This window comes from Microtus ochrogaster, chromosome 19 (genome assembly GCF_000317375.1).
Source record: "Microtus ochrogaster isolate Prairie Vole_2 chromosome 19, MicOch1.0, whole genome shotgun sequence".
Lineage (NCBI taxonomy): Eukaryota > Metazoa > Chordata > Mammalia > Rodentia > Cricetidae > Microtus > Microtus ochrogaster.
This window is the reverse complement of record NC_022021.1, coordinates 3,927,993-3,955,232: the sequence shown is the minus strand read 5'-3', so window position 1 is coordinate 3,955,232 and position 27,240 is coordinate 3,927,993. Positions and strand designations below refer to the sequence as shown.

General features: G+C 39.1%; 1 protein-coding gene across 1 annotated transcript in view; it reads right to left on the bottom strand.

Annotated features, from left to right (window-relative positions):
* The window catches only part of Polk (DNA polymerase kappa), a 59,251-nt gene that overhangs the window by 8,407 nt on the left and 23,604 nt on the right, over positions 1 to 27,240 (bottom strand). Inside the window, exons 3-10 of the mRNA XM_005356455.3 lie at positions 24,457 to 24,576; positions 16,791 to 16,943; positions 13,584 to 13,715; positions 10,607 to 10,760; positions 6,249 to 6,494; positions 5,023 to 5,147; positions 3,548 to 3,714; positions 534 to 566 (exon numbers count right to left, since the gene is read on the bottom strand). Of these exons, the coding sequence (XP_005356512.1) occupies positions 534 to 566; positions 3,548 to 3,714; positions 5,023 to 5,147; positions 6,249 to 6,494; positions 10,607 to 10,760; positions 13,584 to 13,715; positions 16,791 to 16,943; positions 24,457 to 24,576 (1,130 nt within the window). The remainder of the gene's footprint in view (positions 1 to 533; positions 567 to 3,547; positions 3,715 to 5,022; positions 5,148 to 6,248; positions 6,495 to 10,606; positions 10,761 to 13,583; positions 13,716 to 16,790; positions 16,944 to 24,456; positions 24,577 to 27,240) is intronic.

The window sequence follows — 27,240 nt, the reverse complement described above, 5'->3', positions numbered from 1 at the left end:
GTACTTGTACACAGTGTTCTAATAATCTGTGTTTTGATGGAAAACCATCACATAAAATGAGGGGCAAAGTTTCCATGTGCGACAGCATCTCAGCACTCGTAAATTCTTGGTTTTGAAGCATGTCAGATTTCCGAAATTCATATCACAGATGCTCAACATGTAACTTGAAACCTCTGTTCACTTGGCCAATACCTGAAGTTCTTAGAACTTCCACTGTAATGTTTTATCACTCTCAGATAAACATTTAATTGTTCTTATAAAGAAGATTAGAAATCCTAAAATGCCTAGTTTTCCCTGAACAGGAGTAACATCTGTATTAAAAGTATAAATGTCAACTATGCTGTTCTACTGTGAGCACAGCAACCAAAGATAATGTGTTGAGCATAGGTATTTACTTTGGAGTATAAGCTGCCCAAACTGTGAAACATTTTTTTACTGTAGTGATATTTTACTAAAAATGAACTTGAAACAGTTTAATATACACTGAATAATGGATCATTAACTTTATTTTTATTTAACATAAAAAACATTACCTTTCAACGCTCATGCTTTTTCTTTCTCCATCTCTGAAATGAGAAAAAAAGTATTTATTTCTCAAAGAAAATTGAGTTCTAGCTCAGTTGGTAGAGCATGAGACTCTTAATCTCAGAGTCATGGGTCTGAGCCCCACATTGGGCACCATTATGTAAATGGAGACTGTGCTTTCATTTCCCAGCCACTCAGACCCGAATAATCACACAAAACTATATTGATCACAACACTGTTTGGCCAACAACTCAGACATATCCCTAGCTAGCTCTTATATCTTAAATCAATACATTTCTATTAATATTTGTATCACTGTGGCTAAGGTTCTGGCTTTTGTGTTCTTTGGCAGCTACATGGCATCTCCTTGACTCCGCCTACTCTCTCTCTCTCTGTACAGATTCCCACCTGACTTTACTCTGAAAAAACTATTGGCCAAAACAGCTTCATTCATCAAACAATAACAGCAACACTTACACAGAAGGTCACCCACATCACTTTTGGTCAATAAGAGAATTTAATATATTCCTTTTGATTGATTGATTAATTAATTAATTAATTAATTTTATGTGTATGAGTGTTTTGCTGTTATGTCTATCTGTGCACCATGTATGTTCAGTGCTCATAGAGGTCAGAAGAGATCTGGGCGGTGGTGGCACACGCCTTTAATCCCAGCACTCGGGAGGCAGAGTCAGGTGGATCTTTGAGTTCGAAGCCAACCTGGTCTACAGAGCGAGTTCCAGGACAGGCTCCAGAGAAACCCTGTCTCCAAAAACCAAAAAAAAAAAAAAAAGAGAATTCCTCTGAAAATGGAGCCACCACATGGATGCTCGGAATCAAAACTGGGTCCTCTGGTGCTTTTAATTGATGACCCACTTCTATAGGCCCCTAACATTCTCTTTAAATACTTCATTCAAAATTCTTTATCTTACAAAAACCATGGATGCTTTCTTTTAAATCTAAAAGTGACACTGTCTCTAAGACATAAACAGATAAGATACTTTGATTTCATGTGTTATGGATCACTTATATATCTATGGTAGAAAAATATTTGGAAATAGTATCTAACCTGCTTCTATTAAAAGTCTTAATATTAAACATATGAAAATCAACAGGAGGCAGCAACGTAACAGTTCCCGGCCAGAGGCTCCATCTACATCTCAGAAATTCAATGCTGTTTCGTTTGGGGGCTTCTACACCAACTCCTCCCCTACATACTGTTCGTTACTTCATCTCAGAATGTGGTATAGGATGATGACTGAGGATCTAAACCACCTACTTTGACTGGACTCTAGCTACTCTAATAGGGACAACTGAACTAAAGAAACTGAGGTAACACTTGTTTTATTCATTTTCCAAACATTTAATGGATGTAATATGCCTAAGAGTTGCTCAAGAATGTAGGTACAGACCTTGTCTCACATGACCAAGGCCTTGGGTTTGAGTCCCAATACTGAAAAGCAAAACAAAACCAGAGCGAAAGAAGGTAGGCCCGACAACACAATCCTATAGCAATAATTCCAGCTATTAGGGATACTGAGGCGAGAGGCCTATAAGTTCAAGGCCAGCCTTGGCTATTAGGTAAGTTCAAAGTCACCTGGTTAACTTAGGTGAGACCCTATTTCAAAATAGGAGAGAGAGGATGTTGTTCAGTGGTAGAGCACATACCTAACATATGTGAGGTTCAATCACAAGAACCAAGCCCCCCAAACTCAACAAACAAACAAACACCAACTAAACAAACAACAACAACAAGGGCGGGATGCTCAGAAGGGAGAAGTACTACAAACCGAAGCTGCACAGGGCACTAGAGAACACAGGCTGAGCGGAGGAAGGCCGGCTACAGAGCATCACAAGTGAGTTGTCAATCTTTCACCTAAAGCTGGCCTCTCTATACTACAGACTAACACCTGCTGCATTATATCAAACTGAAAATATGACAATATTTGCATTAATAAGCAGTCTAGATCACTTACAACTTACAATTGTGATTTCACTTCCATTATGTACATGCAAGATCAGTCTTCAAACTGAGCCTCAAGGAACAAAGAATGGGTAGAGAAGAATTCCTCCAGCTTTGTATGCCCCGCCCTCTCTCCGACAGATGGGGTCTCACTATGTTCTTATCAGACTTTGCTGTTTTTCTGTAATGAATTTTATCCATATCCTGTTGATTCTATTGCTGTCCTTTAATTTAAGCACAGAGTCTAAAGAGAGCCAGGCACGATGGTGCTGTATGCCTGTCTGGCTGTACTCCTCCCACAACCCATCCTACCGTCTTTTGAAGGTTTGCTATCAGGACGGATCATGATAAAAACACTGCCGAGGGTTGACTTTGAGGATTTTCATGCTTCTCTCTATCCATCCACAACAGTTCAAAACCCAGACGAAAAGTTGGCAGAAGAAAACACAGAACTTTTGTTTAGGTGTCCCACCTCTCCCAGGGCTTTGAGAGGTCAGCTCCTTCCAGCCTTCACCTCAGGACGACTGTCAACCCAGCAGAAATCTCTGATGCCACTCTTTAGCCCTCACTCCACCCCACTCTCTGCATTGTTTCTTTGGGATTTTCTATTTCTCATACTAGGGTGTAAACTTCATGAAGGCAGAACTTTGTCCAACCCACTGGTAATGCCTCTAGCACTTACAAGTGTCCAATGGAAGATAAATACACAGTATCCATTCACACATCAGAATCTGGCTAAACAATAAACTGGGGAACATAAGCTACCTCTCTTTCCTCAACAACCTGACCACCAGCCTTCCTTTTACAATCTGAAAACAGAACAAGGCAGGCAGGGGATGGAAGTAACCACCATTCCTTTCTCCCATATTCCTCACCACTGAAGCCAGCACCTAGAAGTGAGGCATTTCCCCCCCTTTTCCATAGTCAAACTAACAACTTTAACCAAGATAGAACCTAAGTTAAATCAGTCAAGATGAATTTAAAAACATCTGAAAGGTTCAAACTGACACTGATGAATGAGAACGAAAATGATAAAAAGCCGAATTACTCTATAGATACCTTGCCAGTTCTGTTGACCCTAGACCCAGGGCGATGTGAAGGAAATAATGCCAGGATGTCTCGGAGAAAAGGAGAGAAAGCAATGCTCTCTGCTGGTAGAGTTCTGTGCAAGTAACAATTCCCAGGGCCATTAACATTTTCTCTGTAACCTTTCCTATTCCAGAAACCTACAAGAGAATCCACACTTAGATGAATCTGGGTGTGTTCAGGGTGGTATAGTCACAGATGAACCAACATTTATAATTTAGGATTTTAAAATGAGATTATAAGTGTGTGCGTGTTTGAAGGAGAATGTTGAACGCACAGCCTTGAACATGGTAAATAAACTGCCACGAGTAACAGTTGAAGATTATAATCTTCTGTAGCTAACAAAAGGTATAAATAATATTATCTTTACATGTCATGCAAGAAGACTTATTATTTTTTGGTCACACAGCTTAATTCAATAGAGTTTTAAAAGGCACCTAAAAAGAGTTCTGTGAGCATACAAATTTTGGAAATGGTAGAGCAAACAAACAAAACTTTTTAGTACAATATTTGTGATTCTTTAATATATCAATATCTGCACTCCAATGGGATTTAGAATTTTGTTTTTGACAAATTAAACCAAAGTATTTCACCTTCTTTAAAATAATACTTTCCCATAAGGTTCCAGAGATGACATATTTTATTATTTATAGTGTACTCTATATCTTATGTTTTTTATAACTAAGAATTTTTAAATTATTTTATAATTAAGGACTTTTAAATGAGATTTTAAAATCTCACCGATATTTGAACTCACCTATTATTTGAACCTAGAACTTAAAAAAAAAAATAGGACACTTATTCATACCTTAGAAAAAACTACTGTGTGTATATAGTACCTAGGAATCAACAACACTGTGGCCTTTGCTATAGCCTTTTCCTTGAACATTGAGCAATACGTTATATAAACTCAATCATAGCTATTATTTTGAGCAGACTCTAGACTGTCATATAGTATAGGGTCCAATTTTTTAAAAAAAATAAAGAGGACATACAGCACAAAAATCCAGAAGCTATAAATAATAAAATATGTCATTTCTGCATCCTTGTGGGAAATTCTATCACCTTAAGATGGTGAAGTACTTTGGTTTAATTTTTTTCAGAAACAAAATTCTCTATCCCTTTGAGGTACACACCTATTCGTCTGCCAGCTGCCTGACTGGAGAGCCATGGAGCACTAAGCTGCAGCTGAAAGCCCTCCTCCAAGTGCTCCTCTTGCGTCCTGTCCTTGGCAGGTATGGACTTACAAGTCCACCATCTCTTATTTACTTTAAGCTCTCCTGCAGCTGATTTCCTTAAACATGACTTCCAGGGTTCTAAGTACAGCAAAGTTCTCACCTGCCATCTATTATTTTACGACTATCCAGCAAAGAATATTTACTATCTGTCTGGTGCCTCTCTCGAATTCAAAGTATGTGCACAAATGATGATTTCATATAAAATCCCACCTTCCTAATGGGCAGGTCCTTGATGAAGTCCATCACTGCTTTTCTGCTGGGGAGAATTTGGTATTGTCCATTTGGCTTATTCTTATCACTGCACACTTTTGCTAGCATTGTATTGGGGGCAATACCTTCAAAAGAAGAGGAATCAATCATTCAAAGAAGTTGCTATGTATAAGTTAACTATGTGATAAGAAAATGAAAGTTAAATACAAATAATCTGAAATGACATTTGGCTACTGGCAATGTCCCCAGGGCTTTCTGTGCCTTTAGGGAAAGGGAATGGATTAGCTGTGGCAGGGAAATGAGGACTATTTGAGCCTCCACATTTTTACAGCCAAGCATAATTTCTGAATTGAGTAACACCAAGTGTCAGCGCCTTACTTACAACTGCACTAGGAGTAAGGGTTGTTTCTCAGAAAAGATCCAGAATATAGCTATGATGGATGCTTACTTTCCGAGAAGTTTTTCTGAACGTAAACTTTCACATTAAAAATATAAATATTCTGACTTACAATATATTAAAAGCAACAACAATAAAAACTTAATCTTTATTGTTACTCACAAAGAAATCACCACACACTATGATTTACAATTTCTAGGAGTCTTAAGACAACTTATAGTAGGTAACATATAAATATATTTGTTAGTAGTTATTTGGTCTTTATAGCTATTTTCTTAAAGCGGATTGTGCATGCTTACCCTTTGGAATAGAATACATTACCCTAACACACATGACTTTACAAGATAATATTTTTTATAATGTGATAATTTGTTTATCACAGACGTTGTGATAAGTGGTTTTAACCATTATTAGTTCCTGTGCTAAGGCCCTGTGATGCTCTTAGGGGTTGATGATATATGTAAAGCGGGGGGACTTTGTTGGCTTTGTTTTTTTACCAGATGTTCTTAAGTTGCTACATTGTAAATTGATCTTTTTCTTGGTGGAGTTCACCAACTTTCATGTATCTAGGTTCTCTCCTACAACATAATCTAGTACAAATGCCAATCAAAAATTCTGTACAAATCCAACTAAAATATATTTTACACTTAAGGATTACTATTCTAGATTTATGATATTTTCTGCCTTGGGCCATAGGCTTTTTGCTTAGTAACAGCTCACCTGTAGGTTTAGCCAGCCTCAGTAGATGGAAGTAGCTAGCAGCCAAATCAAATGTTACCATCTACTTTCCAACAAGGAACCTGGAGGCTGGGAATATCCCCTTAAATACCTGCGCTGGCTGTCAGTGTTGTTTTCTGTTCAATTCTGAAGCGAATTTCCTTTACCACTTCCTCAGCTGATGTTCCAAAAACAACTGAATTTTGGAGTATTTGAAGATTGCTTTGTTCTTCAGAGTTCAGCTGGGAAGGATTTCCTTTGGGTTGCAAATCAGGAGGACTGTCTTCAAACAGCAGCGGGGAGATGGACCCTTCATCCTCATTCAGTTTGTCAGCTTCCTTACCTGGTTCACCCAAGTCTAAAAACAACAGCAACAAGTCACCGTCATTTTAAGGAGTACACATTTTTAGGTTCGGTCTCACTTCATTCTTTCTTTTTTTTTCAGTGTCTTCCCCTATCCCAATTCCCTCTATTACTTTTCTCTTTCTTCCCCCTGCCCTTCCTCTCTCTGTGTGTGCACATGCATGTGTCTGCTAGAGACAGTTTAGGAGCCCTCACTGGCCTCACTTAACCACAGAGCCCACGCTAGCCTTGAGCTATGATCGAGGGTGCCCAAGTCTTCTAAGAGTGGGATTACAGGCATCAGTGCCCACCTCTTTCCCTCACTGCTGAAAACAAACCAAATTCAGTTTTGTTTCTAGAAACCGAGACAAGAAAGGCTATCAAAAATCATCGTAACTGCCGGGCGGTGGTGGCGCACGCCTTTAATCCCAGCACTCAGGAGGCAGAGGCAGGCGGATCTCTATGAGTTCGACACCAGCCTGGTCTACAAGAGCTAGTTTCAGGACAGGCTCCAAAACCACAGAGAAACCCTGTCTCGAGAAACAAAAAAAAAAAAAAAAAAAAATCATCGTAACTATATAGTAAAGAATGCGGTCAGGCTTTCCTTAAAAGACCATTATCCATTTCTTTAGTGCACATTGTAAAGAAAATAGTTTAACTTTGGGAGTCCATTACTTTTTAAGAAAATAAGTATTTTTCACAGTATTCTTCTCTAAGGGAAAAAAGATCCTTTTTAAGCTAAAATTAGGAACGAGGAGGAAAAAGCGATAAACAATAAGAGTAATCGCAACCAAAATTAAATTTTGTTTTGGAGGAGGAAAATCTTAATTTTTCTTTATTCATGGAAGAAACCTTAAAAATGTTAAAATACTCTCAAATGTCTCTTTTCAAATGCTAACTCACCCATCCCCCTCACAGGGTTTCTCTGTGTAATAATGCTGGCTGTCCCAGAACTCACTCTGTACACCAGGCTGGCCTCGAACTCACAGTCTGCCTCTGCCTCCCAAGGGCTGGGATTAAAGGCATGCACCAGCAGCACGCTTTTAAGTTGCTTATTAATAAAACATTTCTTTCACTGAGGGTGCTTTTACTATAAATGGAAAGTACTTCTGAAAGTTGAACTTCTTTATACAGATTCTTAGAGTCTGATCCAATATTTGAAGGTCCTGATTTAAAGTAAAAAAGTGTAATGATCAGAAGATTTCCTGAGTAAATTGGGAGCATGGGGACCTTGGGGGAGGATTGAAAGGGGGAGGAGAGAGGCAGGGAGGAGAGCAGAGAAAAATGTAGAGCTCAACAAATATCATGGAAAATTTTTTTTTAAAAAGTGTAATTAACAATACATTGGAAAATGTTATCATTAAAAAGTAAAGTTATTATTGTTATTATTAAAAAGTAGTTGGGCATAATGATACATGCCTGTAATCCTGGTACCCAGAAACTTGGGAGAATAAGGCAGGAGGATGGCAAGTTCGTGCTTATTCTGGGATGCAGAGTGAGATCCCATCTCAAACAAAGAAACACAGTATTTTTTAAAAATGTAAGATAACCAATTAGTTATTAGCTTATGCCCATTTTTCAAATATAGTATAAAATACTTTACCCTGATACCAATACTAAAGATATTCACATGAACTATTCCATTAAAAACCATTCTTTAAGCTTACAATAGGATAAAATAATTTAAATGTATTTATAAGATCAATAACAGAGTTTTCTGATCCCATTTCATAACGTGTATTTCCCAAATTAAGGTAAATGCAGAAGCAACAATTAAATTCTTTATTTTATTTTAGCCCAGGGTAGACTTAAATTAACTACATATCTTGCCCAGACTGGTTTTGAACTTCTACTTCTATTGCCTCAGCCTTCAAAATGTTGAGATTATGAGTATGAACACATACTGGGCTTAATTAAATTAAATTCCAAGACATCTGAATGCACTTTACTTAAAAAATGAACTTGGTCTTTAGAAAATGTCTAAAGATATATAAATAGTATAACAAATACCTGATTAATTTCAAACTTTAATTACAGCATATGAATTAATTTATAGAAGGAAGTTTCCCAAATCTGAATTCACAAGCCGCATTCATAAAACAACCTATTTTTATTACATCTGTGCTTCAGGTCATTTCCATTTTTATATTCTGATTTTTAAACCTTAGAGCATCTTGGAGGGGAGCAGAAATACAGAACAGCTGGATGAAGGTCGCACAGAAGCCCTTTCCTCCACTCATTGTAGAGAGCTACAGACAAATGACAGGCCAGGTATGTGCCACCCAGGTGCCAGGCCATCTCTGCAGCGGCTCCAGGAATCAAAGTGTGCCGCCTCTGGAGCATCAGAGCCGCTGCAGAGCAACACAGGCGTCTTCTCAACCCCAGCTGTGCTTTGCTTCCATGTGGCCTGGCTGTGAAACATACTGTAGAAGTGGTTTCCCCTCCTGACCGGAAGCCCTTCACTCTTCCAGGACTGAAGCAATGAAGAGCACAAAGCTAGATGAGAGCATGCATCTGCATTTCAGTCACTCAAGCACACAGCTTAATGTTGACATTCTAAGCTTCCTTGTCCAGAAATTATTATTACTCTCTTTAATATATATATATTTCCATCAAAGAAAAAGAGAGACCTACCTCCTAGGTAATAAGGTAATGAGGCTTCGATTTGATGTCTACATTGACCTTGCTGCAAAGAAGGTGATCCCCTAACAGTGTAAGGCTTAGAATTTGATGCTGCCAGTACATGGTGGCATACGCCTTTAATGCTAGCACTGGGGAGGCAGAGGCAGGAGGATCTCCGTGAGTTCCAGGCCTGTTTGGTCTACAGAGTGAAGTCTAGGACAGCCAGCGCTCAGTTAAGGGCTATGTAGAAAAGCCATCTCTAAAAAATAACAATAATAGCAACAACAACAAAACCCCCAAAACCAAAAAAGAAAAAAAAACCAACAACAAGAGAGGCAGAGATGGGGGGGTGGGGAGGAAGAAGAAGAAGAGAAAAAAATGGATGCCATTGTGCAACTACCATTTTTGTTCAAGGAGTGTTACTAACATGTTTCCCCACACTGCCGACCCCTTTGATGCTGTGATTGAGTTACACACATGAAATGGGGCTGCAATGTGTGAACGAGAATCCCTTTAGGTCACGTTCTCAGCTGGGTGAACTTTGTTCATGGAGTCAAGATACGGCAGACATTTGAAGTAGAAGATCTTTTGGCAAAGGGACTGGAAGCAGAAGGAATGTGTTAACATCAGAATGCTTTGGATAAATGATAAAAGTATAGCTTGGAAAACATACGGAGTCCTGAAATTTTCAATTGTACAGAAGAGTCATGGAGGGCCTGGGGCGATGCCTTGGTGGATCAAGCGCTTGCTAACCAAGCTTGAAGACCTGTGTTGGGCTCTGCATTACCTGCATAAAAACCTGGTGGGGAAGGGGGCAGCCAGGGGTCAGGGGTGATGGGACACAATGACAACAAAACCCCAGAGCTTACCAGAAAATCAGTTAGCTCTAGATTCAGAAAGAGACCTTGACTCAGAAAATAAAAATAAATAAGGTTTCCACCTTCGAGTGGGAGCAGAGGCACTGAGTCCACTACTGCCTCCAACCCCTGAGTCATAGTAAGGTCTCAGTAAGGTGTATGGGGAAGAAGGGGGAGCGAGGTCATAAATCTTTGCAGGATTGAAAACAGTCACATTATCGTATTACAACTAGATTATAGAAAACCCGAGAAACAAAGAAAAACAAACTCAACAAAGATTTTAGTGTGCTTGAGGCTAATCTTTTTTTTTTTTTAAATCTGATTTCTATCAACAATAACAACAACAACAACAAAAAGGCCACTTTAAACAGGAACTTCCTCCACTTCTACGTATATCTAAACCCTTTGATATTAAGAAAATAACTGCTCTGTAACTACCCCGGAGAAGAACTCTGCAGATCCTCAAAGTCTGGAGAGCCAACATTGTCATCTGACTTTAAAGACACTGTACTTATAGTTCACATTTCTGATTTTACATGTTTATAAAGACAGATCTCATCCTATCCTATATACACAACTGAATTAATTGGGGTGACTCAAAGCCTGATTTCTGCTACTATTTAGTTGGTAGTTCTAATACATTGTTTACCAATTTTTACAGAATTTCCTGTTTTGCTGAAATATCTTCTTTTGCCCTCAGGCCAATCTTGCCGTTCCTCTAAGTGCTGTGTTATGTTCAAGTAGGCTTCATCCAGACTCACGGCCATAAAGTTGGGATCATATTCAGCAAGAATCTCCTTCACCTTCAAAAAGAACAACCACAACAAAAGTTTAAATTCTGCTGCCACAGCAAAACTTCCTGTCTTATATATCTGATAAAAAGCACTAATATTCTTCCTTTGCAACTAGAGTAATGATCCTGCAATCAATAGCTCACGGATTTAAGGAATAAATAATTTACTACCAGTGGATATTTGTCAAATTCTCTTTTGCACTAAAATAGATCATGAAGGCAGAAGTCTGTGAAATAGCCTCATCTGATGCAACCTGAATCTAGCATCCTACATCTAGAAACACAAAGCAAGTTAAATAAATCTCACACAATATTCCGGTAGGAACAAAGAGAAAGTGACTGAGGTTTAACACGGACAATCAAAAGTATTCCCTCTCATCTCTTTTCTGAAGATTTTTTGTTTATTTAAAAGAAGAATGTAAAGAACTACTATGTTTTAGAGAGCAGTACATTTCAGTTAATCATTATATGAACAATAATCACACAAAATAAAGCTCTACTATTTATAGGAATCTGGACTGGAAAAGGTGATAAATCAGAAAAACGGCATGCTTGCACTAAATGAAAGATGAACATTTGGAGTTTCTTTGTGACATGCAGGAAATACACAAAGATTAGAATTACAGCTAATACAGTTCAGCAAAGCCTTTTATATGGGGTAACTTGATTACATAAGATCATGAAGGAGTCTCTTTGCTGTTTGTCTTTTAACTACACAAAAATTAGCTGAAGTAAGAGGGAAGGATTGCCAAAATTACCTAGTTAATAGAAAATATCTTTGCTGAATAGTTAGTCTTCATCTAACATTTAAAAGCTTTGATTTGCTTCATTAGAGAACTTTCTGTTTTATAAAAAAGTAACTGTTCTGTCTTCACGTAGTCACGAACAACTGAGGGGAATTTTAGAAAATGATGATGTAAAACTTGCCATACTTTTATTCAGAGTGCTTTAAATAGCTTTGTTCTTGTAGAAGAAGCCGTTCTGTAACAGGTGGGAATGGTATCTTTCTGGGGAAAAGGACACTGGCAAGTCTGTGCCTGGCAGTCCTCTAAGACTCTGAATGAGCCGTGGAGGCACGGCCTCGTACTGCTCTCTTCCTCTCCATCGGACACCACCACAGAACAAAACAGACTGCTCCCGTAAACACCAAGCACTTGATAAGAACAGCAAGGTTACCCTAACATTCGGACAAAACAGATGCTTCTTAAATTTATTAGCCAGGCCAGAAACATTAATGCATCAACACTGTATTTACATGCAAAACTCATTTGCTATATTAACTAGCAAGACGTTGCTCAAATTTCAAGATTTTTCCAGCTTACATAAATAAGCAGATGATAGAGAACTAAAAATCATTTAGTTCTCATGTCATATTGTGGGACGTTTTACTAAGCTAGAGTATGATTCAAGGTCTTTCTTACAAAGTCTTCGTAAGATTTTTTTTCAATTACCAAACCCTGTACTCATGTTGTTATTTATTTTTAACTGTGTTTACAGAAAAAAATTATTGAAAATACATTCTCTTTGCCTACCACTTTTTCAAAAATAGGAACAAAACAATTGATTTAAGAGACTGCTTTTGAATGAATAAACCTGTTTTAGTATGGTGGCAATATTTCTAGGGAAAGTGAGGCAGAATAAAAATAAGGGAATTTAAAGCTCACTTGCATGTCTAAGTGATTGTAAGCACTGTATCAGAACTAGAGAGTTGGCTCAGCAATTAAGAACACACACGCTCTTCCAGAGGACCAGAGTTTGGCCACTAGCACCCATGTCAGACGTCTCACAGTTACCTCTGAGTCTGACTCAGGAAACCTACTGCCTCCATAGGCATCTACACAAATGTGCCTACCACACACAGGCATAAACACATACATACAATTAAAAATTAACAAAAAAAATCTTGAAAAAATAAAAGAGTGGTACACCATAGTTTTAGTATTTAGATAGCTGCCTTCTTCTCCTCTTTCTTTTCTGATAGACGCTCATACACCTTAGGCTGACCTCAAAATTACTGAGTGGTTGACGTTGGCCTTGAACTCCTCATCCTCCCTCTCCACAGTGCAAGAACTACAAGTCATGCTCAGACAGTGCTCTATGATACACTTCACTGTAGAACAGCAGTCCAAGAGTGACGTGCACCCAGCACTCTAGACCTTAACCAAGGAATTAAGCCTCCACACTGTACCACAGATCAATTCTAGTGAAAATCAAGGGAATGATACTTTTTCATAGGGATAGTTCAGGATTTTAAATTATGTAAACAAATCACTATATTTTATTCTTTTTGAAGCAAGAGAGTATCCCTCTTTTTTTAAGTCTCATAGGCAAAACATGATCAAGTAACTCTGTAGGATTATGAGACAATCTAATCACGCGAAGTGAATTTTACTTCTGTTTAAAGTAGAGACAGGCTTGGTGACCCAGGCCAGCCTGAGCTACACAGTGAGTTCCAAGACAGTCAGAGTCAAAACAAGCAACAACAACAAAATGATTATGTAAATTTAATTTAGAATAGATTGAAATTAGTGAGTAGCTTCTATAAATTAGGAATATTAGGTTACTCTAGAAAAATTATTTAAAATTAACGTTATGCTTTAATTATTAAGGCTTTACAAAGTTTTGAGAAATGCTAGAGAATTGAGAGATTGAGAGTAGACAAAAAATACATGGAAGGCAAAGCGTCAGGAAACAGAATGATATGTCTGGATACACTATAAACAGCTCACCCTTCACTGTGGCTAAGACCACATCTTGACAGTCTAAGGCATCTGGAGTCGAGAGTAGGTGACAGAAAGCCAGTAAAAGGGTTTGGGGTGGGACAGTCACTTACCTCCTTACTCACAGCTCGGTATTTGTCAAAGTTTGGGGGCACTATAATAAGTTGTGGGCAGAGTCTCTTAGCAATAAACCCTGGCAAGGCTGCACGAACACCAAACCTCCTTGCATGGTAATTTGAAGTAGCCTGAAAGAAAATGGACCGCACAAGGAAAAATAAACAACCCTAAATGGACATATTGATCAGTGCATTCATAAGAAACACATTACTGGCGTGCATCTTCAATTCAAGGGCATTTCTTTAAAAGCACTGTCTTGGACCACATCTTGACTTTCTTAAAAAAACCATGACCCCATCTCATTGTTATTTCTAAATTTATAACATGGTACCAAGTAATAAGTAGGACTGAACTAATAATTTTTTTAAATAGGTGTGGTGGTGGATAGCTAGGCATCAGGAGACTAAGGCAGGAGAACTACGAGTTTGAGGTTCAAGGTTAGCCTATTCTGCATGACAAATACTGGCTTTAAATAATTAAAAAATATTTCCAGTAATTAAACTTCAGTGGTTTTAAGGTATGCTGTAATATCATATACATCTAAGTCTGGATGACAGTAGATGTGCTATGAAACTAATAGTAATACAGAATAGTTTTATGAGGTGTGAGTTCCTCAGATTTTGAGTTTGCAGTACACTGTAAATAGTAGCATCTATCTTTCTTTTCTTTCTTTCTTCCTTTCTTTCTATCTACCTATATCTGTCTATCATCTGTCTACCTCTCTCTCTCTCTCTCTCTCTCTCTCTCTCTCTCTCTCTCTCTCTCTCTCCCTTCCTACCTAATATTTAGTTTGTTTGTTAGATTGTTTTTCAAGACAGGGTTGGTTTTTCTGTGTAGCACTGGCTGTCCTGAACATGCCCTGTAGACTAGGCTGGCCTGAAACTCAGATTGGCTTGTCTCTGCCTCCTGAGCGCTGGGATTAAAGGCTGTTTCATCACTGCCTAGTTCAGCGACAATATTTTTACTTTACTCTTTTCTTAAAAAAGTTATTCTTACTGCATGTGCACTGGTGATTTTGCCTACATGTATACTTGTGTGTAGGTGTCAGATCCCCTGGAATAGGGCTTACAGTTGTGAGCTACCATGTGGGGCTGGGTATTGAACCTGGGTCCCCTGGAAGAGCAGCCAGTGCTCTTAATCACTGAGCCATCCCTTCTGTCCCCTACACTTACACTTATTTTGTTGCTGTTTTTTGTTTTTCGAGACAGGGTTTCTCAGTGTAGCCCTGGCTGTCCTGGAACTAGCTCTCTAGCTCTTGTACACCAGGTTGGTCTTGAACTCACAGAGATCTGCCTCTCTCTGCCTCCCGAGTACTGGATTAAAGGTGTGCACCACCACCGCCAGGCCTACATTTAACTCTTATCAGAAGGTAGAGTCTAGTTCCTCAGGCCAAGTGACATTGCCTATGACTTACTTAAACTAAAAGAATTAAAGGAAATTATGCTGTGAGTCCTGAAGCCTTAGTCTTAAGAACCTGCAGCTTACGCTCTTGATTTTTTTTTTTTTATTTTCGAGACAGGGTTTCTCTGTAGTTTTTGGTGCCTGTCCTGAAACTAGCTCTTGTAGACCAGGTTGGCCTCGAACTCACAAAGATTCTCCTGCCTCTGCCTCTCGAGTGCTGGGATTAAAGGCGTGCGCCACCACCGCCCGGCTACGCTCTTGATTTTTATGGTTCTGCAGCCACTAAGCATTTAGAGCATACTAAAAGGTATATTACAACACTACATGACAAGGAAATGAAGACGCTAGAGGTAGAAGCCACTTTAATCACCACAGTAGAAGTGAATCCATCTTGAATTTCCCCTGTTAGATGATGCTAACTAATCCCAGAAAACACAGCCAACTCGCCCTTACTGAAACCTGCATAAAGTAAAGAATTACAAGGAAAAAACATAGTTTTCTGCAGGAACAGAAGAGGTCGCTTACGCAGCAATGGATGCTGCCATGGAGTCTAAGCCCTGATTCTTAGTGCCAACTTAGAACATTTCAAAAATTCATTAAATTCACCAAAAAACTTCTATGTGTAACAGACTGAAAGAGTCAAACATGTAGTGTCACTCCTATTACCCTGTAATTACTAAAACAAAAAATAATTAGCTTTAACTCTCTGCAGAAGGGTCCATTAGCTTGGCACATAGAAAAGGACCTAAATCTTTGTTTAATATGAAAATAATAATCTTAAATTTGAAGTTTTAATTTTTAGGTTAGAAACTGTTGGAAAGAAAGAATGTGTGAATTCCAAAATCAGTGAGTTTAGTTCAAACATGGCCACAGAATCTGTGTGTAAGAAAGCACATACAATTATTTTCTTTCCATTTCATGATAGATTAGAGATTCATAATAACATAATGGTAGGTCAGAGCTTTTAGTTACCTCAGGCACTGGAAAGTCAGCAACAGGGAGGAACTCTCCTTGTTTCTCTTGTGTGTTCTGTAATACGAATGCCTCTCTATCCTAGCTGCTACTTTTAGATGAGATGTGATGCCTTGGGTGGTATGGCTGTGAACGGGCTGCTACTTTTAATTATGTGTTCAGTCACAGGCATGGCTCCCGTTACTTTACCTTGATTTAGGTCAGAAAAAACATCAACTTAGCAATCATAAAAACAAATGATTCTGAGTTATGGGGAAATTAATTGCATTCTAGACATATTAGTAAGCTACATTATTCAAGAATAGGGGTTGGCAAATCCTCTGGCAAATGTTCAGAAAATACATAATCTCTTCAGGTTTGGCAGATGTGTTTTCTTAGCCACTATGCAACTCTATCCAATTGTGTTCTTTTAGTGTGACAATAATAAATAAGTGGTCGTAACTTCTTTCCTCCAATAAAGTTTCTTTAAAAAAACGATGACAGGCTAGACTTGGTCCACAAGCCAGTTTCAAAACCTCTGGCTAAACATAACATTTCCTTTGCTTTTTCTTTTCAACTCTCACTAGAACCCTTTTGAAGAAGTAAATTTGCAATAGAGGATACAAAAGCTATTGTGCTATTTTCCTGAGTTCGTATCTTTGGGCAATTTATTAATTATTTCTGCTTTCCTTTTTCTCGAGTGGAAACAGAAGTGAGTAGGATCATTTACATTGAAAGGTTTCAGTAGCTGAGCCTGTGTAAACCACCTGGAAAAGTAGCAAAGTCCTCAGCAAACTGAATTGAATAAGCTTATGAAATTTCCTTTTTGTTTTTGAACTTCACCTACTTACCAACATACTCATTGATCCTACAGCAATGGGTTTATCCTTCAGTTCCGGATTGTCTCTCATTTCCACAGCTGCATAGAAAGCATCCATGTCAACATGAACTATGGTATTGTTCAAATTCCGGTTCCGTTCCAATTCCATTGCAAATCGGTCAACCTTAATTTTAAAAAAGTTAATATACTTTTAGACAATATCAAAACATCATTCATCATAAATTTTAATTCAGAAGGTATCTTTCTGTCTGCCAATCTGCTCATCTATCCACCCATCAATCTACTTACCTATTGGGTATATATTTTCTTGTATTTATGGGTATACAGTTTATTGCTGTTTATTAAGGTTAGTAATTGCCCTTATTTTCACACAGAGAGCTTACTACTATTATTTTAAGAATTTGTGTGTGAGTGTGAATGCGCTTACCCATGAAGAATGTGTTTGGGCAGGAGTGCCTTGGGTCTCTTCTGTTGCTCTCCCCCTTATATTCTGAAACAGGATTTCTCATTGAACCTAGACTTGCTGTTTGAGCTAGGTTGGCTGGCTAGTGAGCTCCTGGAACTCACCTGTCTCTCTGCAGAGTGCTGGGGTTACAGACATCACACCTGGGTGCTGGGGACCCAGACTCAGGTCCTCATGCTTCCACAGCAAATACTCTACCTACTGAGCCCTCTGCCCAGACTGACAGCCTATTTGAAAGTATAATTTCCTAGTAACTCTTCTTTCTGCCCTCCCCGGAATATAGCAAGAACTTACCAAGCATTTAATGAACAAATGAGCTATCCCAGTTGCCTGCATCAAATCATGCTTACTGCTGAACAAATTTGAAGAAACTTATTATAACTCAAAGCTTCTATTTAGGTAAATTAAACAATTCCCATTTGACTCAAAATGTTAATGTCTTCAGATAGAAACAAAGGAAATACACAATAAGAGATTATACCTGTGGTGCATGACATAATGTTGCATAATAATGTGCACATGAACATGCTGAAACACAAAGTAAATGATCCTTCCGTAAAACTACTTTTGCGGTGCTGCCTTGTTAAGGTTTCTACTGCTGTGATAAAACACCATGAGCAAAAGAAACTTGGGGGGAGGAGGGTTTATTTCGCTCACACTTTCAGCATCATTGACAGCAGTTAGGGCAGGAACCTGGAGCAGGAACCTGGAGGCAGCAGCTGACAAAGGGCATGGAGGAGGGTTGCTTTCTGGCCTGCTTCTCATGGCTGCTTTGTTTTTAGAACTCAGGATACCAGCTTAGAAGTGGCACCACACACAATGGGCTAGGGCCTCCCATATCAATCCCTAATTTAAAAAATGCCCTGTAGACTTGACTACAGCTTGATCTTATGGAGAGATTTTCTCAATAGACAGTCCCTCTTCCCTGACTCTAGCTTGTGTCGGGTTGACATAAATCTAGAGGGGACAAGAGCTAAAGTCTGAGATTGTTATTCTATACAAATATTCAATTGAAAACTGAAGATGAACCGTATTTTCATAAACTTTTAATATATATATGTCAAATATAACAAGGTAGAATTATAATCTTTAAAAATTTTTGTCACTTTGAAAATAAGTTATTGCACTAAAAGAAAAAAAAAGAGAAATAAACATAGATGAAATCAAATAGGCAAAGAAAAAAGGGGTTATATAGCAACCTATTCATATGGATGGCCTCTACTGATGCTATATGTGTGCTTCCCTAGCTTACTCTGCAAAGGGCAGCTACGTGACAGTTTTAATTTTATCAACACATAAGGAAGTTGTCTAGACCATTAAGGCAAATCATAAAACAGAAATAAAACAAATACAATCCACATGGAACACGGAACAATGTCTGGTACAAGGCACCCGTTCAATGAATAAAATCTACTACTGAAAGGATCAATGGCGGCATAACATAGGAACCCAAAGGGAGGAAAACAGCCCAAAGAAACAAGCTGTCTCCTCAATGAAAGCAACCTGCCTCATGCGGAGAGCCACAGAGACATAATGTGCCCCCCTCCACCCCCACGCTGCTCTTTAGTCTGGACCTCACTCCACAGAAGACCTGTTCCAAGGTCTTCCTTAGAAGGGACACATTAGCTGTCCTCTAGCAGGGGACTAATGCTGCAATTCCTCTCTTAGAAACAACGCCCCAGGCCACATTTGTCTGTAGCACAGGCTGAAAGTCTGCAGGTCTACTCCTGTGAGTCCCCAGCCTGAGGGGCTCTGCACCGGCTGGGCTCTGTAGAAGTCTCTCTGAGCTCTGCCGCAGGCTTTCAAGAATCAACTCAAACATCCCCATGAAAGTCAGCTGGGTCTTTCTCTTCCGTGCCAGAGAATTAAACTTCTCTTACTTGTTTTCACCATGGTCCTTATTGATGCGTTCATAAACTGTGAGTGCCTTCAGGAAAATGACCTTAGCTGCCTTAAATTTTTTCCCCTCAAGAAAGATAGGAAGGGGGGCAGATAGGAAAATTAAATATATTGATCCCAATATATTAAAGTTAGTTTTTTCTAAAGCAGTATCATTAAACTCTAGAGGTAAGTGTTTCACTATACTGTCCTGAACAAACTGAACTTTTCATCCTGATTTCAAACTGCTGTTTCTAACACTTCAAATTTGAATAAGGTCATATGGCCCTCATTGTGGATGACAAACCATGGAGATTAATAAAAACTGAAATCTAATCGATAACAATAACAATATGCCTAAAATATGGATGAAGTAAGAATAAGGGAGTGGCATCTGAATTATTTTGGGCTAGGATAATCTAGAAAGACATAGATAAATAGAAAGCAAACCAAGTGGGAAACTCCCCTCACACCCATAAATGAACGCCGTGGGAAACTCCCCTCACACCCATAAATGAACGCCTTGGCGGTCTCCTCGGCAATCTGTTCTCTCTTGGACTAAGGCTAGCGTGCAGCTGCCAGAGGAAACCTCCCAGGGTGACTCACACATTCCACATTCCTTTCCTATCTCTGTTAGTCACTCCCCTGGCCTGAGCCCGCTCTGCTGCTCCCAGAGCACAGCACCACTGCTCGGGGCCTTTCTTCTGCTTTAGGGCTCACTCGGGGTTCCACTTATCCCGGTGTCCTTCCGAATGGCTTTCACAGCCCGATCTGAGGCCGTAACATCTACCTTCTCCGTCTGTTACTCCTGAGAACTCGCAGGTCACTAGGGTTAAAAACAGGGACTTTCTTTTGTGTCTCAGTGTTGCCGCTCATCAGTTACCTGACACTGGTTAAATTAGCCATTTCGTCCCTGATTTGTACAACGGAAGGAAACTCACAGCAAAACATCTGAAGGACTGAAGAGATACTCATATAAAGTGTTCTCAGAGAGGGGTGTGGCAAGGGCTTGGGGGCAGTGCCGCTCACTTTAAGGTACAAGTGACAGTAACCGAGTAGATAATGTAATATACTAAGTGTCTCCCACATAACTTCATTCACAGTCAGAACAATTCTGAGATAGCAATTATAACTCTTATAGATGAGAAAAATGAAAGTTTATAAAGATTAAGTAATTTGCTCCAAGTCTCAGGGCTGGCAAATGGGAGGGCTGGACTTGAAAAGCAGGTTACTCCGAAGTTTATTTTCTTTCATTATCTTATGGTGCCTCTCTACCACAGATATTGGCTTTTGTTTTTTCTGCTGTTGCTGTTTGTTTGTTTTGGAGACCCTCTGTTAGTTCTGGCTGTCCTGGAAATTGCTCTGTAGACCAGGCTGGCCTAGAACTCACAGAAACCCACCTGCCTCTGCTTCCCAAGTGCTGGGATCAGAGGCGTGGATACCACCCCTGGCTAACACAGACTTTGAATAGTCTTTTTTTTTTTGTTGTTGTTGTTGTTTTTTGTTTTGGTTTTTCGAGACAGGGTTTCTCTGTAGTTTTGGAGCCTGTCCTGGAACTCCCTTTGTAGACCAGGCTGGCCTCAAATTCACAGAGATCCGCCTGCCTCTGCCTCCCAAGTGCTGGGATTACAGGCGTGTACCACCACCGCCCAGCTTTTTTTTTTTTTTTTTTTTTTTTTGGTTTTTCGAGACAGGGTTTCTCTGTGGCTTTGGAGCCTGTCCTGGAACTAGCTCTGTAGACCAGGCTGGTCTCGAACTCACAGAGATCCGCCTGTCTCTGCCTCCCGAGTGCTGGGATTAAAGGCGTGCGCCACCACCGCCCAGCTTTTGAATAGTCTTTAACACCAAAAAAGTTCAGACCAACACAAGCTATATAGTTTATACCCATACTGTATATTAACATAATTTCCTTTTTAAACTCTCAATTTCTATTACATTTAGAAAAATGTGTGGAAAGGATGCTTTTTATTTTCTTGACTTAGTATTTTCATAAACGCTGCTGAGCTAATCCAAGTTAGTGAAGGCACTTGCTGAAATGGTCAAAACGCACTGATTTGCTATGCGGCTTCCACTTAACACAACATGGATGCTTGTTTATTCGATCCAGGAGCTCATTAGAAGATACTTTATAAGGTGACAATAATAACCCTGCGTTTTAAAGAAGTCTGATGAGGGTAGAATACGGTGGGGAAAATCAAAGGGGTTCAAAATGAACAGCCTGGCTTACGCCTGCAGACTACCTCAGCCTGACCTAAGGAATTTACACTATCCTAGCATATCACTGTAATAAAATATAGCTTGTGGAAAATGTGAGTCTAAAATAGAAACACTTTCCATGAAAAATCTGTTTTCTGAAACCTTCTGGACTCCTTGGGACTTCCTCAGCCTCCTCCCGTGTACACAGCTTCTTCTAGAGGAAACTCAACAAATGAAACAATTCAACAATCAACATAAGACACATTTCCTGCCATTCCTGTTCTGGAAGATGCCAGAGAGGCTCCCATCAAACAGCTGTCTAAGACTAAACAAAACCTGAAATTCTACTGTGCAATGGAAGGCATTTTCTATTCCTTCACGTTAACAGCAGGTTAATCTGAAAAATTAGTGTGAAATCCCCAAAGTCAGTACAATGCACCAGCTATGTTCTTCTGTATTTGTAAAACTTTTATTAAAGATGTTTGTAGATTACAGATCAATAAAACTCAACAAGTCTAGAAAGAAAATTGTTTAAGGAAGAAGGTCAATTTAAAGACAGCATTGTTTTGGACAGAACACAATTTTTTAAACTTGGAAAATCAAATCCTTCAGAATTTAACTGAAACATATTTTATATTTCTGCTCAGTGAAAGAAACTATCAAGAGTCAAAAGATAAACTAAAAGAAGACATTCGCAAAATCAGGCCAAGAACAATGGCAATGGGTTTTTGATCCTACTGCACGTACTGGCTTTAGGGGAGCCTAGGCAGTTTGGAAGCTCACCTTACTAGACCTGGATGGAGGTGGGAGGTCCTTGTACTTCCCACAGGGCAGGGAACCCTGATTGCTCTTTGGGCTGATGAGGGAGGGGGACTTGATGGGGGAGGGAGAGGGAAATGGGAGGCGGTGGCGGGGAGGAGGCAGAAATCTTTAATAAATAAATTAAAAAAATTAAAAAACAAACAAACAAACAGGACATATAGTGAGAAAAAAAAATCCGTAATACATAAGATCTCATAAACAGAGAGAAATAAACTCTAGAACTGAGGAAGGGAACAGCATTAGACTGCTAGCTGAACCTCCAAATATATTTCCACTTCTTTCTGTTAAACAGAAAGGCTGGGCAGATGACCACCCAGCTAGAGAGCACAGTTATGTGTGGCCCTGTAACTAGAGTTGCTGCCACAAGAATGTGAGTTTAAATACTGTTTGCAACTTCTTTCTTACTTGTTTAACAGTGAATTATTTGCTTTTAATCTACCCAACACTACTTCTTCCTCACCAGGAAATGGAACATGGGATACTTTTGTCAGATCAGTAATTATAATACCAGGAGATGATGGAATAGTATGATTTAAGAAAAATCTATGTCTGAAATTATTATGGTAATCAGAGCCAGGGATGCTGTGGAACTCCAGGCCTGGCCTGGCAAGTATTACTCTGAAGTCAGAACAACTGTGACTTCAGGTGAGAGATCCTCACAAGACCCAGCTTACTGACCTTCCCTCCTAGGAAGAGTGGGGCAAGGGTGACTGGACCTCATCTGAGATTACAATAATTCACTCCTTCCTGTGCGTCCGGTTCCCCTCTGCACACACTCCTGTCCCTCTACCTGTGGTCATGAGAGGTGACAGCACATAGGAGGTAGAAGGTCAGCTGCAGGAGGGACTTCATCCATGCAGATCTTAGGAGGTCATCACCCATGCTGGGCTATGATGTTTTAGTGATAAGCTGATTTTGAGTCATCTTCCTATAAGTAGCTCACACATTCTCCCTATAAGTAAGTCCAATAAACTTACTTGTTCACTAACAAGGCTTTTATGGGATTGTTATTTGGTCTGACATCAGTGCCTATCTTGGATATATGTTTGTTCCTATCTCCATAGGAAAAGTACGTAATAAGTGATTACTTTTTATTATAAGAAAGAAACTGCTGTTTTGGTTTTCTTATGCCGCCTACTTAACCTGTATCATAACAAACAGAATAAAAGAACATATTCCCGTAATGAGAGGATGAGTGCTGTGTGAGAGGAGTTTCTTCTCTGATACAATAGAAGGTAAACTAAAACATCCGTGAAATCTGTTGGAGAGATTATATACACAGCAAAACTGAAAAATGTAACAAAATTAAGGAAGTCTGGTTTACAGCAAGCATTTGAAGAAAGTAACACATATATTGAAAATGTAAACTAATATAATGTTTTATGAAAATAACTATACCAACAATAAAAATCAAATTAAAATAATATTCTGGAAAAGTGTTTATGAAAAAATGATATGGTTCATTAAAGGAACTTCCTGATCTCTGAACTCCACTGTAAGATAAAGATTTTGCAGCATGTCAGATTGATACTGCAATTTTATTACTATGCTCAGCTCTGAGTAATCTGAAAATTACTTCACCTTCCTATGTCAATTTCCTTGTCAGTAGAGAGTGCTTCCCTATGTTCAGTGCTTCGTGAAAATTGGGTCAGATTTTAACAGAAAATACTCATCTGTCTATAGCTTTAGTCTGACCAGGAGAAACCTGTCTGCCTGGAGCTGGCAATCTTCCACGGGTGTCACAAACCTTGGTTCTTTCCAAACTTTTCTATGGAAATAACTTCCAGTAGCTTTGAGAACTTCGAATTATTTATTCCCTCCAAGTTCTGGAGAACACAAAAACCTCTAGGTTTTTAAGGGGGACTTGATCGGGGGAGGAGGAGGGAAATGGAAGGCGGTGGCGGGGAGGAGGCAGAAATCTTTAATAAATAAATAAATTAAAAAAAAAACAAAATGACATTCCAGAAAAAAAAAATTATGTTCATTTGGTATTTCACTTGTAGTATAACTTTTTATTTTACTAAAACATGGTTACTCTAATTTAAAGAATTAACCCCCCACTCAGATCCACCGTGGCAAATTAGCCCTATTTGTTTAAGAGCTTTGTCTGGTGCAAAGCACATATATAATACAACAGCATAAGCTATGGGTCAAATCCTAATTCTGCTAACTATATCCTCTGAAGCCAGACAGCGTTGACTCTATGCAGGGAAAGGTGTAGAGGGGGGCTTAGCAGAGCATGAGTGCCTGCTGACTACGCACGCCTAGTCACACAAACCCCATTCCACCAGCCTCACTCCAGCAACTAGATAAATACCTCTAACTGTGCTTTCCTTAGTTGCTGGTTGGTAATTTGAGCCTTTTGTTGCATCATATTGGCAATCCGTTGATTGACTTGCTTTTCCTTCTTGAGCTCATTTCCATAAAATCTGGACCCCTACAGAGAAAATGAAGCAGAAGGGAAGTGTCAGAAGGAAAGGGCCACTGCAGTGACTTCGTGGCCAAGAGGGGCACGCTGGAGTCACACTGCCATCTGAAAGCAACTTCACCCTTCTGGGTCAGTTTCCTTATCTGTAAAGAGGGTTTCCTAGCATGCACGAGGCCCTAGATTCACCACTAACATCATGTATGCACACACAGACACACACACACACAGACACACACACACACACACACACACACACACACACCTAAACCACATAATTCTTTTTTTTTTTTTAAATTTTATTTATTTATTAAGGATTTCTGCCCCCTCCCCGCTACCGCCTCCCACCTCCCTCCCCCTCCCCCGATCAAGTCCCTCTCCCTCATCAGCTTGAAGAGAGAATACTACAAAGAAAAAAAATTGAGTTAAGATTTGGATTCAAAACGAAAACAATAAAAAAATGTCATTTGTGGAGGGCCCATGGGGCACACCCAAGCTCTGCCAGCTAGTCCCTCAGTTATCTTCCTCACGGGTCTCCATACTAACGGGTCTCCTTCATAACGTTAGCAGGGAGTCATTACAGACACTGAACCATCTGTTATTCCACTACAGAACAGAGTGGACATGGGCATTAAGTTAGTTCTACACGTGGCTCTCATGAAAAATGCTGCTACAGAGACTTATACACAGTTTAGCATGAACATACACTGCCATTCCTATACACATGCATTTATGAGGGTATTTCTGGATCTATGGTAATGCATGCCTAACCCTTGGAGTAACTGACTGAACCATTACTCTGTTACTGCATATGAAGGCTCCAACTTCCCCATATCTCTACCAACACTCTTGATTATATTATTTATTATAGCTATTCTAGCCAATAATAACGTAGATGACATATTCCTGGGTTTTTTTTAAGTTGTATTTCTTAAGTGACTAATAATGCTTTGTATCTTTTCATGTTTGAGACATATGCACATCTTCTTCACTTAAATGCCTACTGTTGTTGGTTTTTTTTTTACTTTTTGGTTCTTTGGCTCTTTGTGGTAGTGGGGGCGGGGGGCGCCACCCAGCTACCAAACAAATACACACAGAGTCTTATTCTTATTACCCTGCCTTAGCTTGCCTTGTTTCTAGTCAGCGTTTCGTAACTTAAATTTTCCCATCTATCTTTTGCCTCTGAGCTTTTATCTTTCTCTATTTCTGCACACCTTTCTTTACTTCTTACTCTGTAGCTTGCTGTGTAGCTGGGTAGCTGACCTTTGGAGTCTTTCTCTCTTGTTCTTTTTTTTTTTTTTTTTTGCTCCTCAAACTTCTCTTGCTCCTCCCCGGTTTCCCGGTTTCTCCTTCCATTTATTCTCTCTGCCTGCCTTTCCTTTCTCCTGCCTTGCTAATGGCCATTCAGCGCTTTATTAGACCAATCAGGTGTTTTAAATAGGCAAAGTAACACAGCTTCACAGAGTTAAACAAATGCAACACATCTCTGCATCATTAAACAAATATTCCACATCATAAACAAATGCAACATATCTTCAAATAATATTCTACAACAGCCTACTCATATCTTCTGACCATTTTTTGATTGAGTTGTTAGTACTACACAGTTACCACAACTTGGCGAATCAAAACATTCAGAAACACAGTCTTTTGGTGCAGTTTTAATTAATTAATTTATTTATTTATTAAAGATTTCTGTCTCTTCCCCGCCACGGCCTCCCATTTCCCTCCCCCGCCCCCAATCAAGTCCCCCTCCCTCGTCAGCTCAAAGAGCATAAATGTGTAGTCCAGACTGGCCTCGAACTCCAGATCCACCTGCCTCTGCCTCCTTCAGCAAATCCTACCGGTCTGCGCCACCAGAACCGGCTTGGTGCAGTTTTGACATGGTAATAAATAAGGTCATAAAATAGAGGAAGCGATAGAAATTGACAAAGTGGCCATGGGGAGTAATTTAGCAACTCACAAAATTATATATATATATTCTGTATTTTGGAGAGCAATTCCACTTCTAGATATCTCTTTTATAGTTGTCACACATAAGATTAGTAAATGTAGCCAGATGGTGGTGGAACACGCCTTTAATCCCAGCACTCAGGAGGCAGAGGTAACTGGATATCTGAGTTAAAAACTAGCCTGGTCTACAAAGTGACTTTCAGGACAGCAAGGACAACACAGAGAAACCCTGTTTGGAAAAATCATTAAAATAAAGATTAGTAAATGTAAGCAGAACTTTAATTCCAGCATAGGCAGGCAGATCTCCGTCAATTCAAGGCCAACCTAGTTTACGTAATGAGTACCAGGACAGCCAGGACTATATAGTGAGACCCTGCCTCAAAATAAATACATAAACAACATAATAAAATAAAAGATTAGGAATGGCTTATATATACATCAGTAACAATTCTGATTAGATAGATAAACTATATCCATGTATGTAAGTATAAATCTTTACCCACTTATTAATATTCATTTACAAGAGGTAAAAAGGTAAAACATGTGCATTCTTTTGCTTTTATATGCATAAAATTTTATTGAATTTTATTTTAATTTATAACTTTTATATAAATTCAAAGTAGAAAGCTTCGTAACAAGCAAAACAGATTTGAAAAGCATTTATATATTTCATAGCTTAATGGTATATTAAAACATTTTAATTAATAAAAATGATAGTAAACC